The sequence below is a fragment of the Lycorma delicatula genome, chromosome 11, assembly GCF_047948215.1.
Source record: "Lycorma delicatula isolate Av1 chromosome 11, ASM4794821v1, whole genome shotgun sequence".
In the NCBI taxonomy this organism is placed as follows: Eukaryota; Metazoa; Arthropoda; class Insecta; order Hemiptera; family Fulgoridae; genus Lycorma; species Lycorma delicatula.
Window position 1 is genome coordinate 37,501,047 of NC_134465.1, and position 18,419 is coordinate 37,519,465.

Consider the following 18,419-nt stretch of genomic DNA (forward strand, 5'->3'; position numbering starts at 1 on the left):
TAACATATTAATGTCTATATCTGGAAGTAATGAAAACCTCATTGAACTCTTATGTGTACAGAACTTCCCATAATTAAATGTTTTCTATGTGATATTGTAACCACAAGTTTATGCACCGCACTTTTTTGTTGAAGCAAGCATAACAAGATTTATTTATCTGAATATGGCACATATATCATAAACTGGACCAGAGAATTTTATTTGGCAGCAAGATAGTGCACCTCTTCACTGGAATAACTGTATGGAATCAATCGAAAGACATTTTCCCCAACTGCTGAATTGGTCGGTATGGACCTGATGAGAGAGCTTGTTTGCAATGATCTTCAAGATCACCCAATCTGACATCAAAGTTATATAATATTTACAAATCTCAAGATATGAAAAGTACAAAGAAACATTTACTTGCACAACAACCATTTATTATTTTCACAAGAAAAAAATATATAATGTATGTGTAAATACATTAAATCTCTAAAACGAGATCATTATTATAAAACATCACTAATAATAATTACAATAATAGTACTCACACATTAGCCTATAATTAAGACTAATTTTAAATAAATTAATAATTACTTAGGACTAGTGTTTTGTCTTTTATTTTATCGGCAATTAATTAATAATAATAATAATATAAAATTCATTAATCACTTGATATAAGGTGTGTACATGTATATACACATAAAAAATGTTGATAAAAAAAATTATTAGGTAATTAAAAGTAAACTGGTCAGATTTATAAATTAAAAATGGATTTCATATATTTAATTTGTGTTATATAATACATGTTATATTATATAAGCAATAAATGTATGGGTACATTGGCCTAACATAATCTAAAAAATACTAATAAACTATATACAAAGTAAACAATACAACAAATACTTGAAAAATCTGATTAATTTAAATTTAAGGAAGTTGAATATTTAATTAAATTTTAATTTGTTCATTACAATGCAATAATTCAATATAAACAAGTAAATACAAAAATTTCTTTTAATAGAAGATACATTCTGGAACAGGAGAGGATAAAAATTATTTATTTTATTAAAAGGATGAATTAAAAATATTAGAAAACAGTTACAACAATTAATATGAACTACATACCTTGCTGACAAATTGACTGAGTGAATAAAAGCTGCCTGAACTATACCAGAATACAATTTAAAAAAAAAAAAATCAGCAAATCTTATCCATTCTAGCATTGTGGACATTTATTCCATTCATGAGACTAATTGCATTAGTCACCATAATAGAAAAAGAAAACAGTAGTATAGCTTTATTCTCAGAACTTAAGTCGCTAATTAAACCATTAATGTGATGGAATTGCTGTAAAGGATAAACATACAACACAGACATCTTAACAAGCAGTTGGCACCATTGCATAATCCAGGCAAACTTCATTTTTTTATAAATGTTCTTTAACAAATAAAAGAGAAAACAATTTTTATAAATCATTTATATGAATATACAAAGACAACATAGCATGTCTAACATAGGGAGCGGCCATTAAGAGAGCAATGAGCACTTAACAGCAAAGCATTAAGAAAATATTTCAAACATGCTGACTTTAGGGAGGCCAAATGAATACAGCAAGTGGCAAGCAACAATGCTTAGCAACTGAGTATTCCTGTTCTGCCGGAGCTTGCATTTGAAAAATATTTCAGTCTTGAGCATTAGAAAGTAAGCATGTTCATTGAAAAAACTCATTCTTGAAAGTCTTATTTCTGTGGTTCAGTTCAAACCTGAGCTATGGTAAAGGAATAAAAGGATTATTAACAAAAAGTGACAGATAAATTATGGGATAAAGTAGGAAAGGAATGTATGTCAATCTCCCAGTAAGTAATCTTTTTATTATTGTTATTTATGAAAATATAATTAGACACATATTTATGTTTATTATAATGTATTTGAACAGGATATCCTTTACATTTTATATTAGATTATATTATGTTTAAATCGTGTACATGTAATTCATTATGTGTTTATTATTAGAATAACATATTTATATTAATTAAGAGTAAAGGTACATGTTTGAATGTATAAATTAGACTCTTTGAATAAATGGATTAGCATAATAAGAGACTCTGTTCCACAATACAGACACCAACCAAAATCATAAATAAAATATGAAAGACTAATTTTCTTAGTCATTATTTGAAGCAATGTATTTGGCTGATCTGCACCATTTTCTTCAAGTGGATTTGGTCCTTCATGACAGCATAGGTAGAAAAGTGTAGTAATAATAAAACCATGTACTGCTGCAACATGACTTAAAATTCTGATTTTGTTGATGAAAAAATACTTTCATGCCATCAATTCAGTCCATAACAAAATCCCAAATATTAAATGAAAAAGTAACAATGATACAGGTTGAACTGGAGGTTCATATTTTTTATCAGAGTAGGAACCCATTATGTTTCGATTTAAATGTTTACAAATGTTCATAACAGTTTTATATATATATATTTGAAAGTGTTAATTGTATAAAGCCTCTAGCTTTGTGTTAAGGAAGGTGTTAATGATAAAATAATTGGCATGAGTTATACTTTTATGTTCTTCACAATAAAAAAATATAATTTTAAGGTGATTCTACTGGCCCCATAACATCTGGAGCTAAATTAATTCATATAATTCTAGTGTTTTAAGATACTAACAAAATTATAACGTGTTTCAAAGAGGAATATATTGCATGAAGTTTTAAGTTGATGCATTCTTTTAATCTGAAGAATCTCTTATCTCTTTTAGTTTGAAAATATTACAGAAACTCTATAGCACTTCATTTCCAGAGTTGGCAACCTTGATTTCAATTTTTCTATACTGTCACACTTCTTTTGATTATTTACTGCAGGTTTTTACCTACAGTAAATAATCAAAAGATGTCTGCAAAATGTTTTGTTTGTCAGCAACAGGAATCGGTAGAAAAAGATTAGGTAATATTATTCATAAAGTACACTCTAGTAAGGCTGTAGAAGAAATGTGGGAAGGAGATAGAAAAAGATGTCATCATAGTGTAGCAAAAAAGGAAAATGTAAGAGAATTTATTAAAAAACTTTCAGGAATTGAATCTCACTAAAATAGAGCAAAGTCTAAATGAATATACCTAGAGATCTGATCTCAGTATTAGGAAGTTACAAATAATGTACAATCAGCAGTCTAACAAAGAATTGTAGGTAAAATATAGCATGTTTCAAAATATATTTGTTACCAAATTCAACAGCAGATTTGAATCCTCCGCATCAAATACTTGCAGCACTTGTTGTTTGTTAAAAGAAAAGATTAAAAATGCTATTTCGAGTTCCCAAGAAAAAATGCACCTAATTGTAGAAAAAGGGGTACACTCACGAAGAGCCAAACCTTTTTACACGTACATGAAATATGATGTACCTAATTCTATCAGTTATTGTTTTGATTTACAGCAGATTCAACCATTGCCAAAATGTCCTATGTCAAACTAATCAATTTTTATAACTTATGTATCACAGATCTGGCTACAAAAACCCCAAATTTTTACATATGGACAGAGGAGCAAGCTGATGAAGGGAGTTTGGAAGTTTCTTCAGCACTTTTTGCCCATCTCAAAACTACTGATTTTCAAAGGAGTAATGTTCTTTGTCTGTTCTGTGACAGGTGTATATCACAAAACAAAAACCATATTGTTTTAAGAACTCTTATTCGTTTCCTCCAAGCAACAGAGATCTCTGCAAAATCATTGTTTTTTCCAGTTTGTGAGCATAGTGTTTTGCCCGAAGATAGTGTTTGGCAGAGCAGAGAAAATGTTAAGGAAAAAAAGCTCTTATCATGAGCAAGGAAGAGTATTGAATGTTACCATAGCATCGGTCAAATAATTAAGATCTTAGGTGAAGATTGGGACTTTTTGGACACCAAAAATCTTAATACTTATTATAAAAACATCAAAAGCATTAGTGATTTAAAACATATTGTAATAAAAGTGGAGAAGGGAGATTTTTGGAAAATGAAAAGAAACCCAAAAAAAGACAAGCAATACTGATGAAAAAAAATTATTATTGTTAAGGGTTTGATGAAATATCAATTTGAAAGTCAGACAATGAAAAGTTCATTTCATTAAAGAAAAAAGATAATGTTAACCTTCAAATTTATAGCGAGAAAACTTTCCACTCAGCCACCCAATCACAATTGAAATAAAGAATGATGTGGATAAACTCCTTAAATGTTCAGAGACGGATAGGCTAACAACAACAAAGATAAGCGCTTAAGACTAGTTCGAAAGTATTCTTTTTGACAATCCAACAGCCAAAAATGAAGTGGAAGAAGAGGAAACTTGTGATTGTTTGGAAAATGAACGATGTGAAATGCACATTTAAAAACATTAAGTTTGGTCAAATATTTGTATAAAATTTATTTAAGGTGTAAAACTAGTAATGTTATTGCAAAACCTTTTATTTTCAGAAAAATGTCAATTATTACTTACAGCATACAATCTCTCGGTAGCAAATAAAACATGGCCATCTCAAACGTTTTGTCCATATAAAGTTCAATCAAACCATGTTTTTAGTTCATCCGGTTGCTTCAAAATGTATTTTGTCCCAATTTAAAAATTATAAAAAGTTTGTGTATTTTTATTTTTAAATAAGTAAGAGCACATTTGAAATATTACTTTTTTGTTATTCTTGAAAAGTGGTGACAAAACAGGTTCTGAAAGTTACTTATGAATGTATACAGGAATACTTATTAATGAAGTAAATACTTCATTAATTCATTTAGAATGTCAGCTGCTGCTCGAGTGTAAATGTTATTAATTCTGTTAACTCTCTGACAAGTGGGTTCACTGTTATCACAATTTATTCTTCTTGACATTATAGTGTAATCGACATAAGTTTCACATCTCTGTCTCGCATAAAATTGTGCAAAAATATATGTACATTTGATCAAGATGCATGATCTTTGGGTAATTGTTCTATATCTTTTGTAAGGAAATGTCATTTACTATACAAAATACCAAATGCAAATTTGATGCATTTTCTTGCAGTAAAGAGTTGCTTATTAAAATTTTCTGTCTGATGAGTTGAATTTTCCTAGGATATGGACACATCAAATATGATTTAAGTAAATAAGCTTCATTACCTATTAATACATTGGGTAAGGTTATGGCAGACTCCAGTAAAATTTGTGGTGATGGAATACCTTCCACTTCCACCTTCCACTTTTGAAAATGCCTTTGTCGCCTTATTTTTCTTTTTTCTTTTCTACCTATTTCAAAAGCAATAAATTTCTTATCTGCATCTGCTACAGATTACAGAATGATTGAATAATAATGTAGGTAGTAAAAATATCCCAATCTGGAATTTGGTGGGCATTTGATTTGACAATGCTTTCAAAACAATTTGGAGATCTCTGTTGTCAGCAGTACTGATCAACAATATTTTGCAGGTGTTCTGTCATCAGCTAGGACATGAATTCATCTTTTAGTTCCTCCCAAATAACAGTGCAAGTTTGTACCACAATTTCACTTACTGTTTTGCCCATATGAAAAGCAAGGACCAGTGAATGAATATATTTCCAGTAATAAATAACATACCTGAAACAGAATAATGAAGAAAAAATAGACATGTAATATAACTTAATAACAGTATTAATTATAATAATATATCACTGAAATTTCTATAATTTTCAATATATTTTGCAATTTCATTATGGTACCAAGTAAATTTGGAAAGTAAGATAACATGTCTGTAGCTCCAGGGAAATCTCTCGTTTCAAAGTTGGCAAGGCTGTGTGAACGAGAGGTCCAAGTGAAGAGAATAATAATTCTAGGTAAGGGTTAGTAACTTGATTGGTTGTCCGAATTGTGTGTTAGCATGAACCTGGCAACTCCCAATCCTACAAGCATGAAGTGCATGCCTTCATCTGATATCTCGCTATTGCTAAAAATGAAAAGCCCACTAACATCCACCATGAAATTGTTTGTTTCAGCAATATTATGTCACTGGATAAAATAATAAAGTGATCTAGAGAGTTAAGAATAATAAAACAAACATTCATGAACATTAGAGCAGAATTAGAGTTTGTTGACAAATTTAAATGGCTGATTCGCAAAAATTGTTGACTGACTGGGACGAACTTCATGAAATGTGTCTAGAAGTTGATCAAACTGTGCTACATGAGACAGTAATGAACCGTTTGAATTTTCTACTGTGTATGTGGTAGGTACCAAAAATGTCACCAGAACACAAAGCAAATCAAGTGCATAGGAGTTTCTCAACTGTTATGGGCTCGAGGGTGAATACTTCTGACTCTATTGTGTCAGGGGATGAAACCTGGGTGGTTCACTACATCCCAGAATCGAAAAGCCAATCTATGCAATGGCAACATACTGGTTTCCCATCAGCAAAAAAATTCAAAATGCAATAGTCTGCAAACAATCATGGCAACATTTTTCTGAAATCAAAAAGAAATTTTGCTTATCAATGTTTTGACTCCAAGTCAATCTACAAATGTTAAAAAATACTGAGAGACCCATCAAAAGCTTTGTTGGGCCATTCAAAACAAAAGAAGAGGACAGCTAACAAAGGGAGTATATATGTTGCACAATAACACTTAGTGCCACCACACTGTAAGCAAAACAGTTGATCTCAAACAGTTTTGGTTGGGATATTTTGAATCATCCTGCACATAGTCCCAATCTGGTGTGAGTTTTTCATCCTTCTGAAAGATCAAATGAATGAGCTGAAAACGCTTTTCAACTGATGAAGAAGTGAGGAATGCTATCTGAACCCAGGCTGAGCAAATGCTTGGAACTGAATGGCAGATATGTAGAAAAATAGTGGCATACTTGTGAAATATGTCATATAAGTTTCATTAAAAAATATGCATTTTTTGATTTTTGTAAAATGTTGTAACCTTACTTTCTGAACGTATCTCATAGATTTACTTCCTAATGTAAGAATAATTCTTTGTTCCAGGGATTATTACCAAAGTAAAGTGGAAAAATTTGAACAGAAAAAGTTGCAAAAATTTCCAGTAACTAAGAGTGGATCTGCAGTTTTATTAATTACAATTAAATGGCCTTTTTTTAAGCTATGGCTTTTGTTAGAGATTATGTGCTTCCTGTAGGGTAAGAAGGAGATTTGGGAGAAACACAGTTCTAAGATGATCAAGATGGTTCATGTGTTGTGGAAATAACCAATGAAATAGTTAAGACCAGTTCAAATTCAATATTTTCTAGTAGCCCTCTTTGTACAAATTCAAATTCTAGTCACAATGAAAACTAATGAAAAAGCAAAGTACTCAGCATGCAGATATAAGCAAATTTTTACAAACAGAAGAACATCTAGTATTATTACAGAAGATACAAAAAAAGGCCACTGAAAACCCTGACTTGCAGTTGTTTTAGAAGCTTACTTCCTTAAATGGCCGCATTATTTGAAATTGAAAAATTAGATGTACAAGCTGATGATATTTAACAAATGATAATTTATAAACTTAAATCAAGGCAAGTACAACTGAACCAAAACACTGATCACAATATTAATGAAGCCACATTTTTTGGTAAAAACAATGTTGATCAGTCTTTTTTATCATTATAATATTATTGTTAATATTACTTAATTTGTATTCATTTGTTTATGAAATCTACTAGTGAGCATAGTAAAGAATATGTTTTTTTTTCAAAATAATTTGTTAAGAATTAATACAAAAAAGATTTTTTCTTATTTTCTCATTGAAGATCTTTTTTATTACCATTTTTATTTCACTGCCATTAGAATTTTAGTTTTACAATTAATCACAGAAAGATAAATGATACAAGAAAAACATTTTATTAGCCACTATACAGTTAACTAATACTTACCTTAGTACAACTAATTGCTCTTCTTGACAAATCGCTCTTTCCCAGTTTATGTACTGTTTCTCAATTCTTCTTTTACTTTTTCTAGTAATAAATCAAAGCTTTCTACAGATGTACCTAAGTGTGATCAACAAAATTTCTGAACATTCCAATAAAAATTCTCTATTACTTGGAACGCATTTTATTTAAGGGGTGAACTGCACAACATTCTTTTTCTTTGAGTGAACATTAAAAGATAATAATTTCCACGATTTTCACAGAGAAATTCACGTCATACTGACAACTGACCCCATAGAGAAAGACACTCCCATATGATAGTTGCGGTTGACATGCCACTCCCTCCATACCTAGCCCTTATAGGTTTTACAGGAGGTCATCTTCAAAACCTCAGCAAAAAAAAAAAAATTCATCTCATGTTAGTCTCAAACAAGACTTAGTAAACAAAATATGGAAAGATACTGAAATCCACTACCTACCCAAAGGCAAAAGAAAAGAGTTCAACACGCATTACAACAAAACACAACTTAAAACTTACCAATTACAAAACAAACAAAAGAAGAACACAGGAAGGCCCAGATGGCACCCTAGATGCCCTTGTCAATTCTTTCTTTTGCCAAATAGTGTATAAAATTCTCAACTATTATCCATTCGGTCTGGTGTGACATGGAGATCCAGCACCGACCCAATAATATTGAGCCGACAGATAGTCTCCGTGCATATCAACTAAGTATGCATATCAACTCATACTGTGAACAGACACACAGAATGTGATGTACATCGTCCAACTGTCCGTATTGTAGATACAGACCGAACCTCTGCAGCCTGTCCCGGAAAGCGCCATGCCCAGAAAGATATTGCATCATGTACTTATTCAGGTGTACCCAAGAGGCACCCTGCAAACTAACATCAGGAAACAGAACATGCGTATAACACCCGCCCTCTGCCCCATCCCATCTGGCCTGCCACAAAGCATTACCATGTTGCTCAATTTTCCGAACTTTGTTAGAAGTTAACTCATCTAATACTGGCAACTAAACATAAATTCTAAAAAAGATTCTATCACTTAGCTGCTTACCATATGTCTTAGCCGCTCTAGTTCCGGTGCTTTGCTTATGGCACAGCCTTACACCTTCACATAAAGGCTGCAAATAAAAAGGTACACCAAGACAAAATATCCTGGTCATGCAACACATATTTATAGCAGCATTACTACAGTTGGAAATTGGAACTCAAATTTTGAACCGGAGAAAAAAAAATTATTTTTTACCTCTCCTCTCCAACAAAAATAACATTTATGAACACACCACATACATTAACAAAAAAAAAAATAGTATAATACAAATTTATATTATCCATCAATTGAGACCTTCCACCTAAAATATAAAGTAAGTGACCCTCTGCTGCAGCATTATGATATACATAAACTATACATTTATTTTAACATAGATGCTAAATTATTGATACTCAAGTACTTATATGTGTGTTTGTTTCTTTGTTTGAATAACTAAAAATCCATTTTTAATTTGAAAAAAAAAAAAATATATATATATATATATATATATAATAAACTGGTAAACTGAACTAAGTACCAAAAAATTATCACATTCATTATTAATTACAAATAATGCCACTTATTTGTTAATAAGCTTTCCTTTTATGATCAGTTTCATTCATATTAATAAAATAATAATAATATCTTAACCATGAATATGTTACACCCAACGCACAATAAACTGAAGTCAACATCAAAGGTAAAAATGGATAAAATTTCATTAAACCACTAAATGGAAATATAACAGATTCAAAAAAATATATAAAACCTAACGCTGATATATACAATGATTCTATTCTAGATAATAAAGGTAAACAAAATCTACCCGTTTTAATATCAAATAAATGTGATAAATTTTGAAAAGCATAAACAGAATATATTAATAATATAAATACTTTAATTATTTGTTCAAAAGGAGTAAAAAGTAATGGAAATAGAGAATAATGGCCCACTGTTGACATCATCAAATATATCTCAGCCTCTTTTCTCCAAACTACAGCCATAACACTGAAACAAAAAAAAAAAAACCCCGTTTAGCAATATGAAATTATTTTTGAGGGCATGAAACATTTTTTCACTTTTTTTTTAACATCTGTAACACAATGTTGGCTCCAACAAGTTCAGACAAGTCACAACAAATTTGCAACTGTAATGAAGTTTACTGCTTTTGTCTATTTCAATCTTAGAAATTTACAAGTATTGCAGTGCAACAAATCGTTAAGTTTCCCTCAAATAAAAAAGAATAACCAACTCAAATTTTCACAATTCAACAACAGTCCATTCAATACTTCAAGCTTAAGTAAATAAGTCCACTGGAGACTACATTAATAAGTAACTGATAATACAGTTTATTCTGTAAATACAATTTATAGAAATAAATTCATAGATACATTCAAATCACTTACAGTAATTATCTAATAATATTACTCAAAGGCAGAGTACTTTCTGACGCAAAGACATTTTGGAGAAATTTTATGTATATAAATATAAAAGGAAATTCAAATTGATCAACCTACAAACAGAATATGAAGATGACACAATTATAAAGGCTGCAGTACATGGCAGCACTTTTTCAAATAATAATAATAATAATAATAATAATAATAATAATAATAATAATAATAATAATAATAATAATGTATAATTCAATTTAATTTAATTCACATATTATTGTAACATTGGCTGACCAAGTTACATGGTGCAATTTATCCTAGTTATTTATATATTTTAATTTTTATCAAATTTGACGTCATATTTTATATATGTAGTTTTTAATTTCTACAATTTATATTTTTAGAAAGTTTTAATTTTTAAAATAAAAAAAATTATATTTACCTTGATAAATTTGTATGTATTGGAGTGTAGTATTTAATTTGATATAAACAGTTTAAAATAAATTACAGCTGAAGATGTAGGTTTCCACGAAGACATTTTTGTAAAGATATGAAAAAATAAGGTAAGTGTCACTTATTTAATGTATATTTTTGTATTTGGGTGTATCAATTTGGTTTTATATATATTTTAGTTATAATTAGTTTTAGCTTGTGGTTTTTGGTTGAATTATTTTTATTATCAAATTTTTATATCTACAAATTGCCCTAAATTTCCATCATTTATATTAGTTACATTCTTTATAATGTGACTTGATCATATTTTTTTTACCATTAATTATTTAAATTTTAATTTATGTTTTTTTCGATTTCACTAGTAAATGTAACTTGTCAGTTTTGTAAGTTTAATTTTTGCCTTTGGTAAATAATGTTATAAACAATACATTTTAAATTACTTACTTCAGATAAAATTGCTGATGTAAGTGATCCCTTCCACAATGTTGGTACAACTTATGGCTGTATTCAAAATAATTTTGTTTGCATAAATTTCTCATAATAAATAATCTAGTAACAGGAAAATATGTGGGTAAATTTCATGAAATTTACTAATAGTAACTTTTTTCTCTTTCCTAGCTTTATCTTGGTGACAAATACAAAAAGCTTTATCTTGGTGAATTTACTGTACAAAAAGTACATTATAGTTTGTAAAAATAAATCCAAATTAAATAATAATCTGCACAGACATTTTAGATTTATTTCAGATTTATTTCATAAGAGGGTGTGCACCAAGGTTCTGTGTTAAGCCCCTTGCTCTGGAACGTCACATTCAATGGGGGTGTTGTGACTTGGATTCCCTGGAAATATATCTTTGATCAGATACGCTGACGATTTTTTGTAAGCTTCTGGACAGTCAGAAGAAGAAGTGGAAAGAGTTGCCAACTTGGCAATTAGAAGAATAAGCATTTGGCTCCGATCCAAAAGATTACAGTTTTCTCCTCAAAAAACACAAGTAATGGCAGTGGTGGGACGAAGAAAAATACTTTGTATTATTATTACGTGGATGGAGTCCAAATAGACATGATGCCGCATGTTAAATATTTGGGTGTTTGGTTTGCTCAGAATGGTTTGTTCAATAAACACCTTCAACAAGTTACAAACAAAGCAGAAAAGGCCATTAACTCCCTCAGTCGTTTGATGGGCTCTAAATGGGGGCCAAGAGCAGAAAAACGCAGACGAGTACAGCTGTGATCCTCTATGCTGTGCCTACATGGTACGTTGCTTTTGATAAGAAAAGAAACGAGTGAAGGTTGACCTCATTCCAACATTGGATCATGCTAAAGATTATGGCTGCATACAAAACGGTGTTGGCTGTTGCAGTGGAGGTACTGGCTTTCCCATCTGAATGATGGCTTTGCAAAGAAAAAGAAGATACAAAGGAGGATGCCAAGATGCTTTTATACCAAGAATGGCAGGAGATGTGGGTTGCAGCAGACTCGGGTGAATGGACTCGCCCAGACTAATTCCCAGACTAGAGCCTTGACTGGGAAGGGGCCATGTGGATGCGGGTTACTACATTACCCAGCATAGGAAATATAGAGAGTGCTTGCATAGATTTGGGCTAAGAGAACTGCCCAGTTGTACATATTGTGGATTGATAGACTTGCCCCAACATAACTTTTACGAATGCCACAGATGGAAAAGACTCAACCAAAGATGACATGGCCTGGGGTGGATTGCTCCTGAAACCACTGTGGCATGCATGTTAAAAGGCACTGCAGAATGGGAATCAATTGAAACACTGGTTACGGAAATTGAATATAGAGTGGTGAATGGTCTGAAAAAAAAAAGACCGAGTCCCAGAGACTGGGGCAGGATTCGGAAATGGATTAGCTGGGTCCGGCCTCTCCCATCTCAAAGCTTGTGAGAGGCAAACAAAGTTAATTAAAGACAGAGTCCTGGCTAGCAGGATGGGAACCCTGGGAATGGCATAGCTGGGCCTGGGTTCACCCCTGTCCTGGCAGTTAGTGGTAGGTTAATGATGTTAAAAGATCCAGAACCGGTGGGCTAACCAGCTGTGCTGGACATACTGCCAGTGGGTAGGAAGGCCCATTAGAGTCACAGGACATTCCTCTGGGTTGAGTTAGTATCCACATGCTTGATTGCAGGACCAACCCAAGGGAGCAGAGAAAATAAAAGATTTATTTCATGAACCACCAATTTTAATTAACAATAACCATCATACACAAACTTCAAAGATTTCAAAAACAGAAATACGAAAAAGTCAATGGATAGGAACAAGATTAAGAAAAAAGTAAATGGAGCTTGTATTTAAAAAAAATAAAATGACAAATTAAGTAACACACCTGAGTGGAATAATCACCATCAGTATTGCCTTTTCATGAACATGCCAGCCGAACATGAAGGCACCGGAAGCACAGATAATTAATGAACGCATAAAATGTAAAGGATTCCCAGGACATTTCCATAACTTAACTAAACATGGCTGCAACATATAAAATAAAACTTGAACAAAATATACAAAATAATAAGTGAAATATTAAAATATGTAACTTCATACTGTTTGCCAAATTCACACCTATCATTCATTATTCAGCTGCCTAACTTTAGTGTTTTAACATGCTGCCTCTTTGAGGCTGACTAAATTTCACACAAGTTTCATGATGCATCCAATTCATCCAATCCTTCAGGCCTCGTGCTGAATTGTCGAGCATCATTTACCTCGGCCTTCCACGTAGTCCTTTTCTAATAAAAACTTAATTAAAAGAAGCAGTTACATCAAAATCACAACTAAGATAGAGAATATTATCATAGAAGGGTGTTTTAAAAAATAATCAGAACTGTTAAAAAAATATTGTTTTAATAATTTTTACTTGCTGAAACTTTAATGTCTTTTAAAATACTATTTTGTGATTGAATGCAATTGTTCTGATAGTTCTCCCACAACTGGCAACCTTTTATTAATTTCTGAGGAGGAATGCTACTCAAGACCTCCAGTGATTTAACTTAACAAGAGTCAGATGAAGAAAGATCGGGTAGGAAGGGTGAAGAACAATGGTCATCTTATTTTTTGACAAAAACTGTTTGATTCAGAGGACACTATAGGCAATGGTATTACCAGGTGTAAAAACCAATTTTTTTTGTCTCTGTGAATTCTATGATTTCCACTAGCTTGATTGTTGTTTCGTTTCATAGTCATAACGTAGCCCCAACTTCCGAAACGAAGACCCATTTGAAATTTATTAGTATTTCAAATCAAGGCACACACATTAACATTTTTAGTTTTCTGATCTGTGAGAAACAGAGTCGTAAATTTTCCTGTGAAAATTTCAGGTTCAAATCATCTGTTAGAATTCATTGGCAAGAGCTTCAACCAGTATCTAAATCTTATATTACAAATCTGTATTTAATTATAAAAAAGTCGGCAATGAATTGCATAACTTTCCCTGCTATGACAGTCAAGTTATGTAATAAATTTTTGTGAACGCTAAGTCACTTTTGTGGCATAGCGGCTTCACCGATGATGGCGGTGAATTAAATGAGGGCTTTTTCGCACAACATAATTTGCAGGTATATAACGTACATGGTGAGTTGCCGAATTAAGCTGGTATAGTGACAGGTGACAGATTTTTTATTTGTTTTTAACGATTTCATAGGCAGCGATGAGTTGGGGAAGATACTGTCTGCAGGGCACTGTGTAGGTCGGTTATTGTGAGTGGTGGTGTTTGATTCACTTCTTAGGCTCAGTTTGCCCAGCGGGTAATGCATCGTGGCTTATGCTAATGATGGTCTCCTGCTGAACGAAAGAGGCTCATGGAAGAGGTTAAATTCCAAGCCGCTCAAGCTTGCAGGATACACGACCTAAAGGATCATCAACATAAGACGACGTTTAGCTCGGAGAAGAAAACGATGATGCTTCTAAAATACTGTTTGGCTGTGAGGCGGCCAGTCAGCATATCGATGTTTCAAACACAGTTCTCACAGAGACAATTATAAGGAGGATCACTTTTTCTCATTTTGCTGACTTCCTGTTCGTCCCAGACCGAAACCATCCCGCATCTCCACCGATCTGGGCCTCCGCTATCTCACGACCCCAAATCCAAAAAAACCCAAAAATATACTTCCCCACAAAAAAATTCTTTGCCAGATCAAATTCTTCCGTTTCTATGTGTTTCAGGTCATTTCTGACCTATCCGACCTCTAACACAAAATACCCTACCCAAGAAAAGAAGTGAAACTTCTGAAAACGGAAAGATTTGACCTGGCAAAGTATTTTTTTGGGGTGGGGTAATTTTTGTGGTTTTTTTGGATTTGAGCTCAGGAGATAGCAGAGGCCCAGATCAGTGGAGATCCGGGTGGTTTTGGTCTAGGATGAACAGGAAGAAGGAAAAATTAGAAATAGTGATCCCACTTACAATTGTCTCTGTGAAGACTTGGAATATATTTCGTGGTGGAGAAATCGACAGGCCGACTCACCGCAAGAGCCTTTAGCTCGAGTATCCTCATGCTTCAGTGGCTTATAATTCAACCTCCTCCCACGAGCCTCCAAAGGCAAAGATTTTTGGGGGGGGGGTAATTTTTAATTTTTTTTGGATTTGGGCTCAAGAGATAGCGGAGAGTAAACGGCAGAGTATGGAATGGAAACATCCAAATTCGCCCTGCAAAAAAAAGTTCAAGATCCAACCGTCCACAGTAAAACTGATGCTTACAGTTTATTGAGACTCACAAGGCCCAGTACTGGAACATTATGAGGAAAGGGGCACGACAATAAACAGTGCGTGTTACAGTGAGATGCTTACTGCCTAGCTGAAGCCTGCAATTCAAAGCAAACACCAAGGTCTGCTGTCGAAAGGCGTTGTGTTGTTGCACGACAATGCTCGTCCACATATTGCTGCCCACACTGCTGAAAAGCTCCAGAAATTCAATTTTAAAGTACTGGTTCATTCTCCATATAGTCCTGATCTTGCCCATTCTGACTACCACTTCTGTTTGGTCCACTCAAACAGGCATTAAGGGGCCGTCGATTTACCTCAGATGAAACAGTGAAAGAAGCGGTGCATTCCTGGCTCGCAGCTCAACCGAAAACCTTCTTTCATGAGGGCATCAGAAAGCTTGTGCAGCGATGGACCAAATGTGTTGAAATTCAAGGGGAATACTTTGAAAAATTATGTACATGTAAGTTTCCTATTTGCATTGCAATAAAATTTATAACTTCATTGCAGATAATAATTTACTTACCCTCGAATGTTGTCATTATTATTCTAGCATATTTATAGAATACTATCACAGTTTGGTACAAGGCCATGATTAATGACATAAGAGCATTTAGTAGCTCCAAGTTGGAATTTTGATGCTATACAACTATCGGGAAACATAATTTTAAAAGTTGCACTGATATCTTTACATGAACTTAAGGATAACTTATTTTGTACAACATTGAGAACCCACATAATCTCCACCTTAGTAACATCATCTTTGTAATAAAAAGAAGTAATTGTTGTCATTTTACGTAAATGAAGTTGAGGATTCAAATGCATCATTTGCTGCTGAAATGCTATTAATCTGACCCAGGTATTCTGTATTTGCCTGGATAGAAGATCCAGGCAAAGAACACACAGATGTATTATAACCACCGTTCTCACAACTGTTGATCAAAGTTTAGTCTGCTGAGTTGAATTACCACTGGGAGATAAAAACATTTTCAGTGAAGTCTAAGAATTCCTTATCTTATATTTCTTATATTTTATTATGCTGTTTTCTCTTATTGTTCAAAATCACTGCCTTTCGCCCATACTGTCCAGTCCAAAATATTTGTTTTATATACATCACAAAAAGTATGATACACATCTCTTCCTCTTCTCAACCGACTGAATTCTGGGTGTAAGATTATCTTTAACCACTGGTTATTAAACAGTCTTTTTAGATGTCATTTAAAATCAATTAATTGCCTACAATACAAAAAAAATTCATGGTGGTTTGATAGAAATTCCAAGAAAACAGTTAACAACCTTTAAATTTTTCAATGGTAACTTTTTGCTAAAATTTCACCAGTCAAAAAATTATCTGCAATTTGGAATATTTCTCCTTTAATGTGAAAAAAAAAATAGTAGGGGAATATAAGTAAGTACAGGACACATTAATGACTGCTTGAAGTATATAGTTGTAATGTGCTGAGCGATGGAATCGCCACTTCTTGACACCGCGAAAGTATATCAAATTTCAAAGTATAAAATTATAGATATAATTAATATAAAAAATATTTAATATAATTAATTTATATTAATATAATATAAAATAATAAATTATAAAAGTATAAATTTCAAAGTATATCAAATTTTCATCACTGAGACAGTCAAACACAAAATTACATACTTATTACGTAAATAAAGTATTGTGTATTTATGAGATGATAAAACATTTAGTAGATCAGAAAGTATGACAAACAAGACTATGGTTTGTGGTTTTTTGATGAAAGGATTTAAATTTTTTTATATTAAGCTTATTTATTAGTATGCTTCATACTAGAAGATTTAATTTAACTAGATATAAAGCTACAAGTATTGTGCTGACAGAAGTTTTAGTAATCGAAAACCCACACATTCAAAACTATTGAACACTTTTTACAAACCCAAAAAACAAAAAAAAACTGGATGGAAATTTTTAAATCACCTTAATATCTGGTTGGCCTCTAAATCACTTTATATATCCAGAACCACTGGACCGATTTTGATCAAACTTTGTCAGATTACTTCTATATATGGGGCATTGATGTCAGTAAATTTTCAATTTAAAAAGTCAAAGAGATGAGGCTGTAGAGTAATGTCACCCTCAGAATCTCAAGATTTTGCCTAATCAAGGAAATTGTTCTTAGGCACATTTGTTAACAATTAAAAAATACCAATATCTGCAAAAAAACATTTTCGCAAAATCATACCCCCACCCCAAAACAAGCTGTTGTAGTCGTCTGCTATGTTGTGACGTCACAGATGAGCAGTAGAATTAAATAAATGAATAATATTTTAAGTGTAAAAAAGTTACTCGATCTGGCCAAGTCTCGAATTCGATTGCCCAGTTGACTCGGTAACTGGTGTGTTAAGCCTCATGGCTACACCAGTCTGTCGAATCTACAAGCAAAATTTGTTCTATGTAAGTTATGATATTACACTAGTTTAGTTGGTGCCAACTGTCGCTACTAGTACTGTCAAACCTGCGCAAATTAAATACAGTACACACATGCACTTTAGTCAGAATCATTGAATTAAATGAAAAAAATATTATATTTAAATAAAATGATTAAATATTTAAAATTAAAGGTTAAAATTAGTATTTATAAATTAATTTTTTGATTAAATATTTTAAAATTTATTGGGTGTGTAAGCCATGCATCAGAAACAATCTGTAAATGTAGGACTTTCCCGGTATACAGCTTTAACTAATGATGGTAAAGTCTTACAAATGTGTTGTTGGTTTTCAGATTACAATAATAAACGACAACATACCAGTATAGATAACAGAGTACACACAAGGGTTGTTCTAGGTGATACAACTGGCAGCACTGAATGCTGAAATTCTTGTACAAGACCACCAGTCATACTAGCTACAGGAACCGTTACATTGAGACCACCTAACCTACCTGAAACAAAACACAGTTTTTTACAATATTTAAACCCAAAAGAACTTTTGCAAAAAA

The 18,419-nt window shown here is 32.4% G+C and overlaps 1 protein-coding gene across 3 annotated transcripts in view; it reads right to left on the minus strand.

The window, feature by feature from the left end:
* Positions 1-611: 611 nt before the first annotated feature.
* Positions 612-18,419, minus strand: part of xit (ALG6/ALG8 family glucosyltransferase xit) — a 30,015-nt gene continuing 12,207 nt past the window's right edge. The window contains exons 6-9 of one of the 3 annotated variants that reach the window (XR_012758122.1): positions 18,229-18,362; positions 13,075-13,214; positions 7,832-9,887; positions 612-5,560 (exon numbers count right to left, since the gene is read on the minus strand). Coding sequence is in view for 2 of the 3 variants with exons in the window: in XM_075378107.1 (XP_075234222.1) it covers positions 9,467-9,887; positions 13,075-13,214; positions 18,229-18,362 (695 nt within the window). In the remaining variant the exon portion in view is untranslated. Of the gene's footprint in view, positions 9,888-13,074; positions 13,215-18,228; positions 18,363-18,419 lie in introns of all 3 variants that reach the window. The other 2 variants (XM_075378108.1, XM_075378107.1) reach the window with 2 other exon arrangements.